At 43.7% G+C, this 23,296-nt stretch overlaps 1 protein-coding gene across 1 annotated transcript; it reads left to right on the forward strand.

The window, feature by feature from the left end:
- The first annotated feature begins 3,287 nt into the window (after positions 1-3,287).
- LOC127301483 (histone H4) lies at positions 3,288-3,800 on the forward strand. The gene has a single exon (XM_051331740.1). The coding sequence runs from the start codon at positions 3,362-3,364 to the stop codon at positions 3,671-3,673; it is 312 nt and encodes a 103-aa protein (XP_051187700.1). The 5' UTR covers positions 3,288-3,361; the 3' UTR covers positions 3,674-3,800.
- Positions 3,801-23,296: the final 19,496 nt, after the last annotated feature.

Below are 23,296 nucleotides of genomic sequence, written 5' to 3' on the forward strand. Positions count from 1 at the left end.
TTTGTCCCGATGGTGGCCGTCAGCACAAATTGACTTTTTCTCTTTGACCCATGTGTCGATGGTCCCGACAAAAAGCCGTCGGCACAGATCCTGTCCTTCGTCATCTTGATGTTTTTCTGTAGTGATCCGAATGTCTAGCTATTTTCTCACGTACATGTTTTCTCCAAGAATTCGACGGCGACGGAGCGCGTACGCAGCAGGTCCAGGTGAATTGTATTTTCATCTTCCGCGCGGTGCCCACGTGCTACGCGCGTCGGTGCCTGTGCTTATATGGAGTAAGTAATTTGGAGAGGACGGAGTCCCCAAGCAGACTTGAGCAGGAAGCGCCTAATCGACATCGCACTTGAACAAAGTTTTACTTAACCAAAGACGGGAAAGTTCCAACTCGCCGCGCCGGTCGCCGTCTAGCGACGGGACCGCCCTCGTCAGTTCGATCGAGACGGAGACGGGGCCAACCGAGCTGAGCAAGTCCAGCACACATCCATGATCCATCCTCGCAGGCAGCTTCAGCTCCAACAGAGCTCGGCGACGGACGGACGGGCACATGTCACGGATGCGCGGCAGTGCACGGACGGAGACTCGTGCGGACGTCCTAGTCTCCTCATGTGGTGTTGTTCAGATGTCAAATCAGTAGGGGCCTTGGAGATCGACTTGGCCGTACCTATTTGCTTCTGGGACGAGTCGCTGGCTTTGGCGGCAATCAGTTTGTGTGAGGTGCCCCCGGCTGCGCGTGCTTGTACGCGTGATGTGCTTATTTTATCTGCTCCTGTATCCATCTAGGGCCGCAAATGCCATTGTGCTACCTTGAATACAGACTGTTCCATGACGACATGACGTGGGTTATTCCTGTTCTGGATTATAGACGTGGCCGCGTGGGGAAGGAGCAAGAATCTTCTGCCTGCGCGACAGCACGAATGCTCTCGTGTATGGACAGACTTGTTGTAATCTTTTTCTTTTCATTTCTTATTCCGTGTTTGTGAAATATGCGAATGATTTTGTTCCTAGTTTCTGCGAAGCTATTTGTCTCCAGTAAACGATGAAATTAGATGGTACGAGTCATAGGACCACACGGGCCTAGAGCAACTCCAGCACACCTCTTAAGATACCGCCGCCGATCTTCCTCCCCATGCGACGCTTGGCCTCGACGCTTCGCCGCCATGGACTCCGTCGAGTACGCGCTCATTGTTGGGCAGGTTGCGTGGCCTAAATTGACCCCACCCATCGCTACCGCATCTTTCGCAGCTCCCACCGCCGCCAGTGCAAGCGCTATAGCATCCACGTCGTCCCGGGGGGCAAACCCGCCACCCGCGTACTAGGGGCCACGACCATAAGAACTGAAGGTGGCGCCGCGTCCTCGAGGAGGACCAAAGCTAGTGGATTCCGACCTAAAGAAGAAGGTGGTACTCAAAAGCGGCTTGCCTCGTCTGACACCTCTAAGGCCGTGGTGCCTGCCCTGCCCGCCGCCAGTGCTGGCACCAACAAGGTGTCCGCTAGGAATCGAATATTGATTTGTTCTTCTATAATTGCACTTTTTGTGATGTAATTTTGATTTGCACGTGGTTCCTATTACTTATGTGAACTTGTTGAATGAGAACATGATTAACATTAATGATACACCACTTGGGCCATTCAATGCCAACAATGAAGAAGGCTATGGCGACGGGGGCATGACCCTTCGAGTGTCCTACATTATCATACCTGGTGCGGTATACCAGGAGGTCCACCTGATAGGCTGCTAAGGACCAAGAAGCTTATGATCGTTTGGCACTTACAAAGCTTGAAGGCCCATGTACGTGGCGTATAGACCAAGGACAAGTTCATATTAGGGGACCCTATAGTTCATCGTCAATCTGAGAATGGTCGTCGGGGAGGACGATGATGATATAATCCATAGAGATCAAATCTAGCTAGAGAGATAACATGATAGCCATCAAGGAAACCTTGTAATCATCATCATCATAAATCAAGAACAAATAAGCGTGAAGTAGAGTTTTACCCTGTAGGGACCTGAACCAGGGTAAATTATGCCTCCCTTTTGCTTGTCAGCTGACGACGAACTCGGCAGCGCACCTTCTTTCCTTAAACCCAAGTCCATCAGCTATGGACATTGCCCTAGAGACCCGCAAGTTATATCGTGAGGAGTGGGTAGGTAGAATTAGGGGTAGAAGATAGAAGAGGGGTGTTCGATGCCTATAAACTGACCCAAACGAAAAGAGTACTTTGAAATACACCAAAGTTTAAGATGCTTGCTAGCTGATAGAGGAAGGGAGTTGATGTCTTTGAACCAAAGGTGATGGTGGAGGATCGTATTGACTCCTCAAGCTTTGGCATCCATGGGCCACATTTGGTGCCACACATTAGCACCATATCATGTTAATTCATACTCTCCCTATTCCATAATTCTTGTCACAAATTTGGATGTATCTAGATATATTTTTTGAATAGCTAAATCTGAATCAGCGACATGAATTATGGAGTGGAGGGAGTATACATATTTTATTTTATTTTTGCTTATTTTTATGTTTAAAAATCATTACATCAAAAATAGGTCACATATTTTTATCTTTTCCTAAATGTTCACGTGTACAGAAGGAAATGTTAGTACCCCGTCCTGTTTTAAATAGTTCTGACATATTTAGACGAAACATAGGCCAAGAAATGTTGAGATTCATTGGGAATGTGACAATTAATTAATGCTGGAGGGAGAAATTTATTTCTAAATATATACTCCCTCTGGTCCTGTTTAATTGACGCAAAGTTTGTGCGTATGTCGTTGTTTCCCTCCGCCTAGCTCACGTCAATTTTATCCGGGGAGTATTTATACGTAGAATAATAATTTTTATTTAGTTGAATTAAACAATCGTATATGTAAACCGTAAATATACATATATTCATCAAAAATACATATTTATACATCAAATAGTTTGTGCAAATAAAAAGGAAAAAATACCGTAATAAGCCCGGCCCAGGAGCAGAGTTCTTCGGGACGCTATAGAATTTGTTCAGAGCACTTTCCGGCTCTGTTCACAGCCCAAACACAAAAGTTCCATCTCCCACAGGAAACCGCGCAAACAAATTTCCCATTCCCGCGCATTCCGTCCCCAAATCCTAACTCCGCCGATCCGCGCTACCACCAGTCCACCAATAGCAGCAAACCTTTCCACATCCAACGGACCACAACATCTCTCGCACCCCACACGCGGATCGCTCCAAATCCAACGCCTCCCACGCCCTCCCTCCGAGCTAGCCAACGCTATAAATACGCCCTCCACCAACCTCCAGCACACCAAAATCCCATCCAGCGAAAGAAAATCCCCAAATCCTTTCTTCCACTTCGACGGAGCAGAGCAACCCGGCGGAGATGTCCGGCAGAGGCAAGGGCGGCAAGGGGCTGGGCAAGGGCGGCGCCAAGCGCCACCGCAAGGTGCTGCGGGACAACATCCAGGGCATCACCAAGCCGGCCATCCGGCGCCTGGCGCGGCGCGGCGGCGTGAAGCGCATCTCCGGGCTCATCTACGAGGAGACCCGCGGCGTGCTCAAGATCTTCCTCGAGAACGTCATCCGCGACGCCGTCACCTACACCGAGCACGCGCGCCGCAAGACCGTCACCGCCATGGACGTCGTCTACGCGCTCAAGCGCCAGGGCCGCACCCTCTACGGCTTCGGCGGTTAGGAGATGTTAGGCTTGTGTAATTCGTGGATCTGAGAATCGCTGTGCTTGTGGGAGGGAGTTGTGTGGGTCAATGTAATTCTTGCTATGAAGAAATGGTACCGAGATTGGCTCTGTTCAGTTACTATAACCACGCCTCCAATTTAAGGTTTCGATTTCTGAATTACGTTTCCGCTGGTGTCTGTCCACACATTTTGGCTCTTGCTCGCCCTTTCACTTGCGGCTGCCTGCCATTGTTCAGCCCGAGGTTCTTCTCTTTTAGACCAACATGAAACTGAAACTAGGTTGAATGATTTCTTCGTTGCTATTCGGCTAGCTTTCTCCTTTCTGCTAGCAAGCTCCTGGCAAAATGTTTTCAAGTCTGGCAAAGAAATCAAACAAGGCGTTATGCCTTCCTACTGCTCAGAAATCTCTAGTTCAGCATTATTTCTGGACCTCCCTCCTGCTTCCAAATGTCCAGAATAATTTGTAAATTTCAGCAGTCAATGATTGCACATCACTTAGCCATATCGAAATATTAGGAGCTTGGGTATTTTAGCTAAGTGATTTGCAGTCAAGTTCTGTATGAGTAGTATTTTGGAACATTGGAGTACTATATACGAATGGTTACAGCCTTCCCTTGCATTTTACATAACCAGGTAGTGGGGACTAATAGGCCTTCCTATAAAAAAAAAATGCAATTTGGGGTTAGACAATCACCGCAACAGATAAATAGAAGAATTTTGGGTGTGTTGAATTATATGAATGATTTGTTTTCTGCTATCGGGAACACTTACTGATAGAGAAGTGTTCTGCAAAAGGTGAGGTAAGGTAACCATTTTTTTTTTTTGCTTCATGTTGCTTATAGTTCTCAGATTGTTTTGTCACCAACAGTTGAGCATTCTCTAAAGGAATGTGAACTTAAAAATATGTGATAAACAGGCTATATTTAGTTCTCCCACTTTTTTAGTGTGTATTGGGTTACGAAGTAATCTCTGGGTTAATTCCAACTATATGTTTATGTATCCACCTTGTCTGATTTTTGTATGCGTATGATTGCTCTTTCCTGATTCCCCTTTTCGTACAATTGCATCATGCTTTGAAAAAAGATCTCCCTGGTATCAATGAATGTCATACAAAGCGTGTTTCTGTTGGTCCTGTTGTCAAATGATTACCTTAATTTTGCCACTTTGATGTATTAGATAGCTAACTGGAAATTTGGTTCTGATATGTGTGTTCAGGCTGCAAAGATGAAGTCCTCCGGTTCCAGTGTTCTGGTTTATCTTCGGATGAAGATAAACATTGAATTGATTATTCTGGACATTTGGAGGGAGGAGCTCTTCTACGCTGTCACCTAGACGGAGCATGCCCGCCAGAAGACCGTCACCTCCATGGACGTCATCTGCGCGCTCAAGTGCCAGGGCTGCACCCTGTACAGCTTTGGCGGCTAGGAGATATGCTTGTCTAGGTTGTGGATCTGCGGAAGTTTGTGATTGTTCTAATGTAGTGCTCGCCATGAAGAAATGCTACTGCACTTCTCTCGGTTCAGTATTGCCAAGCGAATCATGGCTTATGATATTTGATTTCGTTCGTCTCTGTCTGCAATTTTGTCTCTTGTCCTTTTACTTGTCTTTTAGACTGTTAACATGAAACTGAAACTAGTTTTTGTTGGATGATGAATGATTTGTTCCTTCCTATTCGGACATCCTTCTTGTAAGTTCCTGGTACAATGTTTTGCACAAAGCGTGGCAGGGAAACAAAACCGGACAACACCAAAAGAGGGTTTTAGAGTTGCGCTTTTACCTCCACGCTGCTTACTGAGTTAGGCTGGTGCCAATGCATCACCCCACTATAGCCTCGTCACGTCAGCTTTTACCCTCACTCTCACCCCACGGTGCCAGTGCACGGACTATAGTGACAGCTCTCACTTCCTCTCTCCTCCCTACCGCCTCCCTACCGCCCCCACTAGCACCGCTATCGCCTCCCTCTCGCCCCGCTCTCGCCTCCAACGCGGGCTATAGGCGGGCGATACCGCCCCCTACCGCCGGGCGGTGGAACCAGCGCCCGCCGCTAGCGTCTCGCCCGCCTCTCGCCTGGCTCTCGCCCCGCCTCGGGCGGTAGCGCCTCCCCTCACGCCTGCATTGGCACCAGCCTTAGTGACCTCAACTTGTTTTTAGTACAACAGCAAGTGCATCCCGGTTCAACTAATATGAAACCACCAAACAGCACAAGTTTCAGCAACTGAATTCCGACAGACAGAGATCACTGGAATGACACCTGTCTTGGCCTGTTGGAATTTCAGGCAACAGGTGTCTTGCTAGCAACAGTGGTCCTGATGATACCTGGTTAAACTCCCGTTAGCAGCCACGGCCGCCATTAACGCTTGTTACGAGTGAGCGCGAACAACTAAGTTCAAGGAAATGCGAGGGGCCGTTGGCACCCGCATCCAGACTGTGGCAGGGGAAACAAAACCGGAAGGAGTAGCATCCAGACAGAAACGGATCGAAAAGCTGTCGGTTATGCAGGAGGCCATTTGAGATGGCCTTATAACGTATATGAATGTTGTAGAATTCAGCTACTAAAATGCAGTTTCTGGATACAGTAACACAAATAAAAAGAACATGTTGAATTGATTCCAGTTGGCGGCAAAAACACAAAATCTACTGGATTGCTAATGTTTTTTCTTCAGGTTGACGCTTATCATAATTTTTTTTGAGATACAAGGCAAAGAAGCGTGCAATTTTAGCTACAACTGATTTGCAGTCAAGTTCTGCTACAAAAGTTTTTAAAGAAAAAGGTCTAGTATTTAGGTAGACAAAAGTTAGATATGAATGGTTACTCCTTCCCTTTTTACAAAGTCAGGCTGTGGGACAAATCGGAAATCTTGATCAAACCACTCTCATGACCCAAGCAACGCCGGATTATTTCGTGGTGCTTTTACCTTGCGAGAGGATACTTGAAAATGGGTACTTTGTGCTACTCGTATGTTTACACTTTCATTTCTGCTAAGCAATCATACTGACTCCAATTCATATGTCGTGATGTCAGGGCTTCATAACGGTTGTAATATTAGCCTGTCAAAGATGACTACCAACAAGTTGAACACATCACAAGTCGCAAGTGGCAAATTGAATTAATTCGGGAGTTAACATGCATAATTTACGAAAGCACCCGCTGGTTCACAAATCATAAGCCTAATACCCCATAACACAATAATACCAAACAGGCGAACATGCTGTACTGGGCACCAGAAGTAGACTAGAAATAGTAAATGAAGAAGCAACCCCAGTAGTAATTTGCAAAGGATTAAGAAGACCGAGCAGCGTTTACTGTTTATTACTCCTCCCATAGGAGATAGAAATGTCGCTCAAACCAGCTCCGACTGAACACGTGGTAATCAAAAACATTGATAGTGAGCAGACGCAAGAGCTTGCCAACGGCGTCGTAGTAGGAGGCGCAGGCGTCCCCGCTGGCACTCTTCGCCGCCACCTGCGCCATCGCCTGGTTGACGGCCTGCAGCGCCGGCGCGACAGGCGAGAGATCGGGGCAGATGAACAGCTCCCGTTCCGGGAACCGAGAGGTGGCCGAGAAGGGCAGCGCCGTGCGCTGCTCCGCGTTGGCGTCGTAGAAGAAGGTGCTGGTCAGCGCACGAGAAAGCTGCTGCACGCGGAGCCGGAGGTCTTCGTGGGATGCACCCATGAGACCACGGGCGGTGGATACCGCGGCGGCGTAGGGAACCCAGCGGAGCGCGGACGCCGCAGCCAGGCCACTGGATGACCGGTAGTGCCCGCGAGCTGAGACTTGGGAAGTGTAGAGGGAAACCTGGTGCCCTGACATGGTTGAACTTGAGAGAAATGAGGGTACTTTGCAGCCACAAGATATGCGCATATTTGTAGAAGAGTAGTCGGAAGGACTACCGTCTGCTGCGGCTGCTGGGCTAATCACCGCTGCTGTCAATTTAATTGCCGCATCGGGAAACATGGGATGCATCGGGAGCCAACAGCCTCTTCGTATTCCCGGTGAGTTGACATTTCAGGGAAACAATAACTCGGTATTGGAAATCGCTAGCGCGTAGACAAAGATTTACTGCGTGTAAAATGTTGTGTGCAATTTTCTCGTGCGGTGATACTGTGTTATCTACCATCTACAATGACGAGTCTCGGTGGCATGGTATATTTGGGTCTCTCCACCGAACCCACCGCTATCTCGATCATCTTTTTTTTTGTTGCCATGGCTACCGTTACGCAATGGCACCACCAAGCTAAAGGTTTATCTTTGTTTAAAATAACGGATTATAGCCTATAGCTGCGGCGATTTCTGTAGCTATAAATGGCTATAGCCGGGTTATAGCGCGCTAAGCCCATATAACCGAGTTGTTAAATAATGGGAAAAAATGATACTTTGGCAACATATAACAATATATAGTATATATACATCAATTATTCACAAATGCATAGCATAGTAACATAGTAACATAAGATACACATAACTAAATCATAGTTTACATATTATCCAAAACATAGTTCACATATAGTTAAGGAGATAGTTATGTCCAAATATTACAACATTATTAAGTTTGAGCAGTTCATGACATAGTAGTGTCTATAAATTGAGCCGTTCTGAAAATTTCAGGTTAAATTTTTCTGGGCCAGTTGAGCGGGAAGATAGCGTCTATTAAGCTAAATTGGGGCTAAATAGTTATAGACGGACTATTAGCGGCAATTTTAATTTCATCCTCTGAAGGCTCTAGCCGTGGTTGTTGGCCTCGCGAAAGGCTATAGCCGGGCTATAGCGGGCTATTTTAAACAGTGTGGTTTACACCAACGAGACATGGAAGGTTGACGAGATCCTGACCATGTCCGAGAGATGACTTGATGAAGAGAATGTCAGGTTTGTGGGGTTGGACTTCGAGTACACCGCTACTGGTCAGAGCCAAAGAGGCAGTCGTGCAGCTCGCCATGAAACAACATGTTCTAGTCTATCATTATTGCAGTTCCTCGAAGCATTGCCCATAGCTAGCTTCAAGAGATCTTGCAGAGGAAACATATCACTTTTGTTAGCATGGACAAGCGTAGACATTGATGTGCTGCTCCATGAGATGATTCATATACCCGCAGAGTACCACATCGACCTCCAAGACGTGTTCAAGATCGAGGGAAAGGGTGATATGGCTGGAATGAGTTTTCTTGCAGTGGCCATCATCAACGATGTCTACCTGAGTACGAAGGATAAGTGCACAAATGCTATGTACCAGCAATGGCATCGACGACGAATTTTGGCTATGAGTTGATTAAACATCTAATGTTATAAAGGGTAGAATTTTACTTTTTATATGGGATTACGTTGCAAAGAAAGTTAGAAGCTGCTAACAACTATGAGAAATCATTAGACCACAAAGGTTCAAAATTGAGTGATCCTTCTAAATCTACTCAGTCCGGTTAAAAGCATATTACATACTAGATGATACCCCGCGCGTTGCTGCGGAATTGTATTGGTATCTCTTTCGAGAAGAAGTAGAAGTGACGGCACATTTGATAAATGAAGGATTTTACTCTACCTAACTATGTTATGTTGCTAAATACACTGCAAAAATACTCTATGAATACCATATATATTATGCTAAATCTTACACAGCTTTACTATTTTCTATATTCTATCTATACAATCACTTTAGGATACACGCTGATGAGTTCGAATAAAAGAAAGCCCCGTTCTTCACAATGCAAGCTTTTAGGATTCGCATGATTCAAGGAGATCAAACCAGGAAGGTCACGAGTAGTAGACATATAAGGGCAATACATTGTATGTGCTTAGAGAGAAACCAGCGGTTCCAGTTGACAAAGCTCACAAGACAAAAAAAATAAACAGTTAATCAAGGAAAGGGGAATTTGGACATGCCGTATATGGGCTGGTACCCCTTTCCATTGGGTACATAGGGAGAAATGGTGGGAGAAACGGTCTCTGAATTTAAACAATAAATCATTCTAGTTCAAATAAGTGTTTCAGTCAGGATACTTTTATAAAGCTTAAGTCTTTTTCTCACATGATAAACACAAACAATATAAAGAATGACTAATGTGCAACACACCTCTGTCATAAAATATACATATTCAATTTTACCATCCAGAATAATTATAGTAGGAGAATCAAAATGTACTGGACAATAGAATGTTAAAAAGACATTTCTCGGTGACTAAAGTATAAAACCTTGGAAAAATATAATCCCAAGTAAATTCAGAGCTTCAATCTCACATGTGCAAAAGACCAGTAGATCTATCCATCGTCGTTGGCAATCCGCTAATACGTGAAACAAACACCACAGATAGAATATTAGATATCAACTGCAGTGTAAAATATTATGGAGAAAAAAAAAATGCCATACAATACCCAAGATAGGACCTATCTTTTTGAAGGAGGGAAATACACACAGGTAGAATTACACTACATCTGGAATATTAGGCATTATATACATTTTTACAGCAACATCTCTAGCATTAATTTCATGAAAGGTGCGCTGGAACATAGGCAATGGAAGATTTTAAGGGACATATTGAAGAAGAAGAATGGCTCGGTTCATGGGCGATGACAGGTTGTGATCGATGGCTTGGGCGTCCAAGGCTGCGTGAGGTTGAGTGCCTTATGTCTATCATGATGGCTAGCAGGATTTTCAGAACTTTCAGGGGTATCTATGTTTGCAAACCGCACACAAAGAAAGGAAGATTCTAGTGGAGCAAATTGCATGTAACAATTAAATATCAGGGTATATTCGAAGGGAGCATGTAACAAAAAAAATTAGTGAAAAATTCGAATGGACAAATACATGACTAAGAAGAGTAAGAAAAATAGAAGATGCATGTGCTGCTTCGGTGTAAGCAATAATTTAAAAGTAAGAGATGGGAGTTTGTCTACCAATGAAAGCAAGTAGTGTTGTCCAGCGTCCGTAGGCCATAAACGTGGTAGTAGCTTCTTCTTCCTTTCTTGAGCGACCAATACAAAATATCCAGTTGAAATACAATTTGCTCGGAGTGGGCTTGAAGAGAAGGTACAATTCAACGAAAATCTAACCAAATCGCCAGGAAGCGAAACGTCCAGCAGATTTGGAGCCGGAGCGCAACCTAATAGATTGACAAAAATGAGAGAGGGGATAATAAAAAAGCGCGAAGGATCTGAAGCGGCCAGGTGCCAAAGTGGATTCAGCCCGAGATGGCGTCGCGAACAGGCGGGCGCTGTTCGTCGATGGCAACACGGCAACTCTTTAAATAAAACATTGAGGCGGCAGCGATGGCTCAGTTCATCCGAGCATTTTCTTGCATAATTACAGGGCAATGATGACGGCTGATGGGCTGCATCGGGCGGTTTCACTTCAGGAGCACTTTACGGCGAGAAGCATTAGGTCGTGGATCATCGGTGGCCATGAACATTGAAGACGTAGTTAGTGGCGGCGGCGAGCACTACCTATCAAGTATCAATGCCAGGAAGACGAATGACGTGTGTCATGCGCCGGAAACGAAGCCACAGTGAGGTAAGCCCACAATGCATCCAGCCCATGTCATGAAGGGGCGCTCAGCCCATGTCAAGAAGGGATGCCTAGCCCACGTCGAAAAATAATGCAGTGAGCGACCAGCACACGCGATACAGCACTCAACACACCGCGTGGGGGAATATGAGGTGACGTGGACGCACTAGAATGCAGAAAAATCAGGTGGTGGGGGATTGCTATTTAGAGATAAAAGATTTCATCATGGTCTCATTACTTAAGAGTTAAGGTTCTTGAAAAGCAACAAAAAAGTGTGCCGGATAGCCTAGATTTAATTATGTGGTAGTGATCGAGTTGCTATTGTTTTGTCTCGTTTGACATGCTCTCACACCGATCGATTACGGGAGGGTTTGATTGGGCGAGCAGATCTGTAGCGAGGTGATGGGTGATCTACTGGCGATCGATTAGGGCGGATCTATTGGGCGGCCACTCCCTGGGTGATGATGATATCTCATCTATTGATACAACCGCTATACCTACAGCCCCACAAATACAAGAACCAATTACTCGAGCTCGTGCTACATGAGAATATGATGATGATATCTCATCATGTACTTTCGTTTCTTGGAACTATTCCTCACATACATGAGAATACGATGCTGCCTAAATCAGATGTGTTTGTTACTCTAAGGAATAATAGACCCAGCATGGACAAGAGGGACAAGCTTTGGAGCATCATCGTGCATGGAGATGGCAGCAAACATATGAGGATTGAAGAGGACGCTCCGAGCGAAGATTTCAGAACTTTGAAGCCACCATAGTGATGAAAGAAGAGCTTGGACGAAATATTAAAGATGATACTTCATAATTTCGTCCTAAGTATGATATGGTGTTGCGTCACCTTTAATTTTGGGCCAACCCATGTTAAATTCGCAGGAATTAAGTCAGCTACTTTTTAGAATCCGTATTAAAGGAGAAAATGCCATCTAGAGCTCGGTTCGGCCACCATACCTAGGGCTGGCCGAAACCCTCTCCTTTTCCTCCTTAAATATATCCTTAGCCGTCACGTTTAGACTCGGATCTTAGTTAGACTGAAAGTTAGCCATCGCTAGAACTCTCGTGTACTTCTTTTAAGTGAAATGCCCAGAACAAGACCGACTATTCGGAATCCCAACTTTTCAATAAAGTTTTCATCTATATCCGCAATATTCTAATTGCAATATTAGTTCTTACTTGTTCTCGATTTCAAGTAGAAATTAAGACCTTTTGGTCAGGCTATCGTGCATCCGCAAGATCAGTAACTCCCGAAGATTGTCCTAGCGATTGCATTGGCGCATGAGCTTTGCACGTGTAGTCGGATCGTCAAGCACAAACTCCACCAACAAATCGACATATCATCATCTCATCGAAAGATCGGACACCTTTGCCCTATCAAGTGGTATCATATTTCAGGTTACTCGGTGAGATTTTACAGTTTTCCTAGTGTAGATTGCATCTGCCTTCATACCCATAAACCACGAAAAAACCAAAAATACAATGTTTTAGATCATCTTGTCCCATAAACCACGCCGAGCCTTTGCATTGTCCTTTCAGTATTGCATAGTTGAACTTGTGTCTGCATCTTCGTGTCGAGTTGCTGGTCTTACTATCTAGTTCCTTTAGAGTTTCGAGTTCTGGTCATAGTAGTCACGCCGCCGCACGGTCGCATTGCTCGAAGATACACCCACCATAGACTTCCGCCACTGCCATATACTTCCGCCACTGCCATATACATCCAACATATACTTCCGCCACTGCCATATACATCCACCATATCCTTCCGCCACAGTCATATACATCTACCATATCCTTCCGCCACTGTCATATACATATGCCATATACCCTGTTTCCTGCCGCGACACAAATTCGTGTTGTTTCTCTATCGCGACTGAGTCCGAATAGAATTTTTCCTTATTAGTTGTTGCCTTTTAATTTCGCCTGTGCTGTACAATTTTTTTCGTGAGATAAGTTTCGGCCGCTAGTAAAGATTGTGAAGGAGAGAAAAAAGTCTGAAAATGCCTCCAATTTTTTTTCTGGCTACACTAGTTTTCGACCATGGGGATCACTTTTCTCCTCTGGCTGTTATGGCGAATTTTTTTTGGTGCCTGCGCGCTTTCTGGAGAACTTTTCAGAAATTTCGACGAATTTTTTTCTGAGGCTATAATGTTTTTAGAACTCGGTTTTGAGACACTCTCCATCATAGTGATTTTTTCGCTTTTTGGTCTCTACATAATCGCTGCTCGTTGCTTGTGTGCCACGTCGTGACCTTGTTTGTGTTCTAGGATCCCGTCTCCAGTACGGTCTAGCCTAGGACCCTAGGACCAACATAGTACCGTTGTTGAGCATTGATGTCCACAACTGGCGCGTGGTTGACGTGGGAGGTAGAATTCTCTGTGGTGTAGCTTTTCTTCGTTCCCCGGCAACGGCGCCAGAAAATAGCTTGATGTCTACTCACACTTCTTTTCCTGTAGACAGTGTTGGGCCTCCAAGAGCAGAGGTTTGTAGAACAGCAGCAAATTTTCCCTTAAGTGGATCACCCAAGGTTTATCGAACTCAGGGAGGAAGAGGTCAAAGATATCCCTCTCAAGCAACCCTGCAATCACGATACAAGAAGTCTCTTGTGTCCCCAACACACCTAATACACTTGTCAGATGTATAGGTGCACTAGTTCGGCGAAGAGATAGTGAAATACAAGTGGTATGAATGTATATGAGTGATAATGGCAATCTGAATAAAATATGGCAGCGAGTAAACATGCAATGGAACAGTAAATAAACGGAGATTCGATGTTTGGAAAAAAGGCCTAGGGATCCTACTTTCACTAGTGGACACTCTCAACATTGATCACTGATACGTCTCCGACGTATCGATAATTTCTTATGTTCCATGCCACATTATTGATGTTATCTACATGTTTTATGCACACTTTATGTCATATTTGTACATTTTCTGGAACTAACCTATTAACAAGATGCCGAAGTGCCAGTTGCTGTTTTCTGCTGTTTTTGGTTTCAGAAATCCTAGTAACGAAATATTCTCGGAATTGGACGAAATCAACGCCCAGGGTCCTATTTTGCCACGAAGCTTCCAGAAGTCCGAAGAGGAGACGAAGTGGGGCCACGAGGTGGCCACACCCTAGGGCGGCGCGGCCACCCCTTGGCCGCGCGGCCCTGTGGTGTGGGGCCCTCGTGCCGCCTCCTGACCTGCCCTTCCGCCTACTTAAAGCCTCCGTTGCGAAACCCCCAGTACCGAGAGCCACGATACGGAAAACCTTCCAGAGACGCCGCCGCCGCCGATCCCATCTCGGGGGATCCAGGAGATCGCCTCCGGCACCCTGCCGGAGAGGGGATTCATCTCCCGGAGGACTCTACGCCGCCATGGTCGCCTCCGGAGTGATGTGTGAGTAGTCTACCCCTGGACTATGGGTCCATAGCAGTAGCTAGATGGTTGTCTTCTCCCCATTGTGCTTCATTGTCGGATCTTGTGAGCTGCCTAACATGATCAAGATCATCTATCTGTAATTCTATATGTTGCGTTTGTTGGGATCCGATGAATAGAGAATACTTGTTATGTTGATTATCAATTCATGTCTATGTGTTGTTTATGATCTTGCATGCTCTCCGTTATTAGTAGATGCTCTGGCCAAGTTGATGCTAGTAACTCCAAGAGGGAGTATTTATGCTCGATAGTGGGTTCATGTCTCCGTGAATCTGGAGGGGTGACAAGAACCTCTAAGGTTATGGATGTGTTGTTGCCACTAGGGATAAAACATTGGTGCTATGTTCAAGGATGTAGTCACTGATTACATTACGCGCAATACTTAATGCAATTGTGTCTGTTGTTAGCAACTTAATACTGGAGGGGTTCGGATGATAACCTGAAGGTGGACTTTTTAGGCATAGATGCATGCTGGATAGCGGTCTATGTACTTTGTCGTAATGCCCAATTAAATCTCACTATACTCATCATAATATGTATGTGCATGGTCATGCCCTCTTTATTTGTCAATTGCCCAACTGTAATTTGTTCACCCAACATGTTGTTTATCTTATGGGAGAGACACCTCTAGTGAACTGTGGACCCCGGTCCAATTCTCTATACTGAAATACAATCTACTGCAATACTGTTCTACTGTTTTCTGCAAACAATCATCTTCCACACAATACGGTTAATCCTTTGTTACAGCAAGCCGGTGAGATTGACAACCTCACTGTTTCGTTGGGGCAAAGTACTTTGGTTGTGTTGTGCAGGTTCCACGTTGGCGCCGGAATCTCTGGTGTTGCGCCGCACTACATCCCGCCGCCATCAACCTTCAACGTGCTTCTTGACTCCTACTGGTTCGATTAAACCTTGGTTTCTTACTGAGGGAAACTTGCCGCTGTGCGCATCACACCTTCCTCTTGGGGTTCCCAACGGACGTGTCAACTACACGCATCAAGCAAATTTCTGGCGCCGTTGCCGGGGAGATCAAGACACGCTGCAAGGGGAGTCTCCACTTCTCAATCTCTTTACTTTGTTTTTGTCTTGCTTAGTTTTATTTACTACTTTGTTTGCTGCACTAAATCAAAATACAAAAAAATTAGTTGCTAGTTTTACTTTATTTGCTATCTTGTTTGCTATATCAAAAACACAAAAAAATTAGTTACTTGCATTTACCTTACTTGATTCATCATGTTTCCTTTTAATTTTACCACGAAAGACATACCGGTAGGACGTGGGTCTATAATTGGGAGAAATAATATAGAAGAATTCTTCAACCATGTTAGTACCGTTGACGATTTTGAGGATAGACACTTGGTAGACCTTGCCCCTACCTATGAAATTGCTGCTGCTGCTTTAGTTCGCATGTTGGAAACTAAATTTGTTAATCTTAATCCTATAATCCAACACATGTTTCTCACACTTGGTGATATGGAAGAAGGGGAAAAGAAAGATTTTGTTTTAGAAACCCTTCTTAGAGAATTTGGTGGTATAGCGAGAGAGGCTAGAAAGGTCTTTGCTAAATTTAATATGCTTGGTTCTTACACCAATTTTGTTAGTCTCCTTGAAAAGATGGATATGGATAGAATAAAGTACACTAATAATATTAATGATGGAGGGGAGATCAAAGCACCAATACCATGTAAACTCTTAGCTATGAATGATGCACTAGAAAATAACTATGCTTGGCTTGTTCCTGAAAATTTGTTTGATGAGAGTAGCACGCCTAAGACTAATGAAAAGGGAGATGCTAAAACTTATGTATCTAATATACTATGCCTGGTTGAGAAAACTCCACACCCCGCTGAGAATGCACCACCCTTTGATAATACTTGATACACACTTTCTGCGCCTAGCTGAAAGGCGTTAAAGAAAAGCGCTTATGGGAGACAACCCATGTTTTTACCTACAGTACTTTGTTTTTATTTTGTGTCTTGGAAGTTGTTTACTAATGTAGCAACCTCTCCTTATCTTAGTTTAGTGTTTTATTGTGCCAAGTAAAGTCGTTGATAGAAAAGTTCATACTAGATTTGGATTACTGCGCAGAAACAGATTTCTTTGCTGTCACGAGTCTGGGCTGTTTTCTCTGTAGGTAACTCAGAAAATTATGCCAATTTACGTGAGTGATCCTCAGATATGTACGCAACTTTCATTCAATTTGAGTATTTTCATTTGAGCAAGTCTGGTGCCTCGATAAAATTCGTCAATACGAACTGTTCTGTTTTGACAGATTCTGCCTTTTATTTCGCATTGCCTCTTTTGCTATGTTGGATGAATTTCTTTGCTCCATTAATGTCCAGTAGCTTTATGCAATGTCCAGAAGTGTTAAGAATGATTGTGTCACCTCTGAACATGTTAATTTTTATTGTCACTAACCCTCTAATGAGTTGTTCTAAGTTTGGTGTGGAGGAAGTTTTCAAGGATCAAGAGAGGAGTATGATGCAACATGATCAAGGAGAGTGAAAGCTCTAAGCTTGGGGATGCCCCGGTGGTTCACCCCTGCATATATTAAGAAGACTCAAGCGTCTAAGCTTGGGGATGCCCAAGGCATCCCCTTCTTCATCGACAACATTATCAGGTTCCTCCCCTGAAACTATATTTTTATTCCATCACATCTTATGTGCTTTGCTTGGAGCGTCGGTTTGTTTTTGTTTTTTGTTTTGTTTGAATAAAATGGATCCTAGCATTCACTTTATGGGACAGAGACACGCTCCGCTGTAGCATATGGACAAGTATGTCCTTAGTTTCTACTCATAGTATTCATGGCGAAGTTTCTCCTTCGTTAAATTGTTATATGGTTGGAATTGGAAAATGATACATGTAGTAATTGCTATTAATGTCTTGGGTAATGTGATACTTGGCAATTGTTGTGCTCATGTTTAAGCTCTTGCATCATATGCTTTGCACCCATTAATGAAGAAATACATAGAGCATGCTAAAATTTGGTTTGCATATTTGGTTTCTCTAAGGTCTAGATAATTTCTAGTATTGAGTTTGAACAACAAGGAAGACGGTGTAGAGTCTTATAATGTTTACAATATGTCTTTTATGTGAGTTTTGCTGCACCGGTTCATCCTTGTGTTTGTTTCAAATAAGCCTTCCTAGCCTAAACCTTGTATCGAGAGGGAATACTTCTCATGCATCCAAAATACTTGAGCCAACCACTATGCCATTTGTGTCCACCATACCTACCTACTACATGGTATTTTCCGCCATTCCAAAGTAGATTGCTTGAGTGCTACCTTTAAAATTCCATCATTCACCTTTGCAATATATAGCTCATGGGACAAATAGCTTAAAAACTATTGTGGTATTGAATATGTAATTATGCACTTTATCTCTTATTAAGTTGCTTGTTGTGCGATAACCATGTTCACTGGGGACGCCATCAACTACTCTTTGTTGAATTTCATGTGAGTTGCTATGCATGTTCGTCTTGTCTGAAGTAAGAGCGATCTACCACCTTATGGTTAAGCATGCATATTGTTAGAGAAGAACATTGGGCCGCTAACTAAAGCCATGATCCATGGTGGAAGTTTCAGTTTTGGACAAATATCCTCAATCTCATATGAGAAAATTATTAATTGTTGTTACATGCTTATGCATAAAAGAGGAGTCCATTATCTGTTGTCTATGTTGTCCCGGTATGGATGTCTAAGTTGAGAATAATCAATAGCGAGAAATCCAATGCGAGCTTTCTCCTTAGACCTTTGTACAGGCGGCATAGAGGTACCCCTTTGTGACACTTGGTTGAAACATGTGCATTGTGATGATCCGGTAGTCCAAGCTAATTAGGACAAGGTGCGGGCACTATTAGTATACTATGCATGAGGCTTGCAACTTGTAAGATATAATTTGCATGATACATATGCTTTATTACTACCGTTGACAAAATTGTTTCATGTTTTCAAAATCAAAGCTCTAGCACAAATATAGCAATCGATGCTTTTCCTCTATGGAGGACCATTCTTTTACTTTCAATGTTGAGTCAGTTCACCTATTTCTCTCCACCTCAAGAAGCAAACACTTGTGTGAACTGTGCATTGATTCCTACATATTTGCTTATTGCACTTATTATATTACTCTATGTTGACAATATCCATGAGATATACATGTTACAAGTTGAAAGCAACCGCTGAAACTTAATCTTCCATTGTGTTGCTTCAATGCTTTTACTATGAATTATTGCTTTATGAGTTAACTCTTATACAAGACTTATTGATGCTTGTCTTGAAGTGCTATTCATGAAAAGTCTTTGCTTTATGATTCACTTGTTTACTCATGTCATATACATTGTTTTGATCGCTGCATTCACTACATATGCTTTACAAATAGTATGATCAAGGTTATGATGGCATGTCACTCCAGAAATTATCTGTGTTATCGTTTTACCTGCTCGGGACGAGCAGAACTAAGCTTGGGGATGCTGATACGTCTCCGACGTATCGATAATTTCTTATGTTCCATGCCACATTATTGATGTTATCTACATGTTTTATGCACACTTTATGTCATATTTGTGCATTTTCTGGAACTAACCTATTAACAAGATGCCGAAGTGCCAGTTGCTTTTTTCTGCTGTTTTTGTTTTCAGAAATCCTATTAACGAAATTTTCTCGTAATTGGACTAAATCAACGCCCAGGTTCCTATTTTGCAACGAAGCTTCCCGAAGTCCGAAGAGTAGACGAAGTGGGGCCACGAGGTGGCCACACCCTAGGGCGGCGCGGCCCTCCTTGGCCGCGCGGCCCTGTGGTGTGGGGCCCTCGTGCCGCCTCCTGACCTGCCCTTCCGCCTACTTAAAGCCTCTGTTGCGAAACCCCCAGTACCGAGAGCCACGATACGGAAAACCTTCCAGAGACGCCGCCGCCGCCGATCCCATCTCGGGGATCCAGAGATCGCCTCTGGCACCCTGCCGGAGAGGGGATTCATCTCCCGGAGGACTCTACGCCGCCATGGTCGCCTCCGGAGTGATGTGTGAGTAGTCTACCCCTGGACTATGGGTCCATAGCAGTAGCTAGATGGTTGTCTTCTCCCCATTGTGCTTCATTGTCGGATCTTGTGAGCTGCCTAACATGATCAAGATCATCTATCTGTAATTCTATATGTTGCGTTTGTTGGGATCCGATGAATAGAGAATACTTGTTATGTTGATTATCAATTCATGTCTATGTGTTGTTTATGATCTTGCATGCTCTCCGTTATTAGTAGATGCTCTGGCCAAGTTGATGCTAGTAACTCCAAGAGGGAGTATTTATGCTCGATAGTGGGTTCATGTCTCCGTGAATCTGGAGGGGTGACAAGAACCTCTAAGGTTATGGATGTGCTGTTGCCACTAGGGATAAAACATTGGTGCTATGTTCAAGGATGTAGTCACTGATTACATTACGCGCAATACTTAATGCAATTGTCTGTTGTTAGCAACTTAATACTGGAGGGGGTTCGGATGATAACCTGAAGGTGGACTTTTTAGGCATAGATGCATGCTGGATAGCGGTCTATGTACTTTGTCGTAATGCCCAATTAAATCTCACTATACTCATCATAATATGTATGTGCATGGTCATGCCCTCTTTATTTGTCAATTGCCCAACTGTAATTTGTTCACCCAACATGCTGTTTATCTTATGGGAGAGACACCTCTAGTGAACTGTGGACCCCGGTCCAATTCTCTATACTGAAATACAATCTACTGCAATACTGTTCTACTGTTTTCTACAAACAATCATCTTCCACACAATACGGTTAATCCTTTGTTACAGCAAGCCGGTGAGATTGATAACCTCACTGTTTCGTTGGGGCAAAGTACTTTGGTTGTGTTGTGCAGGTTCCACGTTGGCGCCGGAATCTCTGGTGTTGCGCCGCACTACATCCCGCCGCCATCAACCTTCAACGTGCTTCTTGACTCCTACTGGTTCGATTAAACCTTGGTTTCTTACTGAGGGAAACTTGCCGCTGTGCGCATCACACCTTCCTATTGGGGTTCCCAACGGACGTGTCAACTACACGCATCAATCACATAATTGAAACTACTCTACACTCTCTTGTTGGATGACAAACACCATTAATTGTGTAGGGCTACAAGAGCACCTCAATGCCGGAGTTAACAAGCTCCACAACATTCGATGTTCATATTTAATTAACCTTAGAGTGCATGATAGACCAACGCAATTATACCGAGTACTAACATAGCATGCACACCGTCACCGACAGGCTATGAAAGGGGGAATAGATCACATCAATACTATCATAGTAATAGTTAACTCCATAATCTACAAGAGATCACAATCATAAACTACGCCAAGTACTACATGATGCACACACTGTCACCTTTACATCATGGAGGAGGAATAGAGTACTTTAATAACATCACTAGAGTAGCACATAGATTAATAGTGATACAAAGCTCATCATATGAATCTCAATCATGTAAGGCAGCTCATGAGATCATTGTATTGAAGTACATAGGAGAGAGATTAACCACATAGCTACTGGTACAGCCCTTAGCCTCGATGGAGAACTACTCCCTCCTCATGGGAGATAGCAGCGTTGATGAAGATGGCGGTGGTGTCGATGGAGATGCCTTCCGGGGGCACTTCCCCGTCCCGGCGGCGTGCCGGAACAGAGACTCCTGTCCCCCAGATCTTGGCTTCGCGATGGCGGCGGCTATGGAACTTTTCTCGTACCGTGACTTATTCCGCTAGGGTTTTCGCGACGGAGTCCTTAAGTAGGCGGAAGGGCAGCCTCGGAGGGGCCCTGGTGGGGCCAGACAATAGGGGGCGCCCCCCTTAGGCCGCGCCACCACCATGTGTCATCGCCTCGTGGCCCCACTTCGTAATCTCTTCTGTGCTCTGGAAGCTTCCGGGAAAAATAAGGTTCTGGGCGTTGATTTCGTCCAATTCCGAGAATATTTCCTTACTAGGATTTCTGAAACCAAAAACAGCAGAAAACAGGAACTGGCACTTCGGCATCTCGTCAATAGGTTAGTTCCGGAAAATGCATAATAATGACATAAAGTGTGTATAAAACATGTGTATATCATCATAAAAGTAGCATGGAACATAAGAAATTATAGATACGTTTGAGACGTATCAGCATCCCCAAGCTTAGTTCCTACTCATCCTCGAGTAGGTAAACGATAAAAGAATAATTTCTGAAGTGACATGCTACCAACATAATCTTGATCATACTATTGTAAAGCATATGAGACGAATGAAGTGATTCAAAGCAATGGTAAAGACAATGATTAAACAACTGAATCATATAGCAAAGACTTTTCATGAATAGTACTTTCAAGACAAGCATCAATAAGTCTGGCATAAGAGTTAACTCATAAAGCAATAAATTCATGGTAAAGGCATTGGAGCAACACAAAGGAAGATTAAGTTTCAGCGGTTGCTTTCAACTTGTAACATGTATATCTCATGGATAGTTGTCAATGCAAAGTAATATGATGAATGCAAATGTGCAAGCATGTAAGAATCAATGCACAGTTAACACAAGTGTTTGCTTCTAAGACAGAAGGAAGTAGGTAAACTGACTCAACATAAAAGTAGAAGAATGACCCTTCGAAGAGGGAAGCATGGATTGCTATATTTGTGCTAGAGCTTTTTATTTTGAAAACAAGAAACAATTTTGTCAACGGTAGTAATAAAGCATATGTGTTATGTATAAGATATCCTATAAGTTGCAAGCCTCATGCATAGTATACCAATAGTGCCCGCACCTTGTCCTAATTAGCTCAGATTTACATGGATTATCATCGCATAACATATGTTTTAACCAAGTGTCACAAAGGGGTACCTCTATGCCGCCTGTACAAAGGTCTAAGGAGAAAGCTCGCATTGGATTTCTCGCTTTTGATTATTCTCAACTTAGACATCCATACCGGGACAACATAGACAACAGATAATGGACTCCTCTTTAATGCATAAGCATTCAACAAAAAATAATATTCTCATAAGAGATTGAGGATTGTTGTCCAAAACTGAAACTTCCACCATGGAAGCCCAAAGAGGAGCATATGGTACCCAACTAAGAATAGGATAGATATGTCAAAAGCAGGTCTGATTACACCTATTCCTAATCCTAATCTGATTACACCTATTCCTAATCCTAAATAGAATGTAAGGACGTAGGGATTTCTATGTAAATGGAATGAACTTATAATCTGATGATCACCCTAACAATATGCATACTCAAACCATTCAACTCATGATAAATCACCCTTACTTCAGACAAGACAAACATGCATAGCAACTCACATGATATTCAACAAGGTGCTGATGGCATCCCCAGGAACATGGTTATCGCTCAACAAGCAACTTATAAGAAATAAGTTACATAAGTACATATTCAATACCACAATAGTTTTTAAGCTATTTTTCCCATGAGCTATATATTGCAAAGACAAAGAATGGAATTTTAAAGGTAGCACTCAAGCAAGTTACTTGGAATGGCAGAGAAATACCATGTAGTAGGTAGGTATGGTGGACACAAATGACATAGTTTTTGGCTCAAGGATTTTGGATGCATGAGAAGTAATCCCTCTCAATACAAGGCTTTAGGCTAGCAAGGTTGTTTGAAGCAAACACAGGTATGAACCGGTACAGCAAAACTTACATAAGAACATATTGCAAGTATTATAAGACTC

The sequence above is a fragment of the Lolium perenne genome, chromosome 5, assembly GCF_019359855.2.
Source record: "Lolium perenne isolate Kyuss_39 chromosome 5, Kyuss_2.0, whole genome shotgun sequence".
Lineage (NCBI taxonomy): Eukaryota > Viridiplantae > Streptophyta > Magnoliopsida > Poales > Poaceae > Lolium > Lolium perenne.

Coding starts and splice junctions, on each gene's coding strand:
- LOC127301483 (XM_051331740.1), top strand. CDS start 3,362: ATGTCCGGCAGAGGCAAGGGCGGCAAGGGGCTGGGCAAGGGCGGCGCC.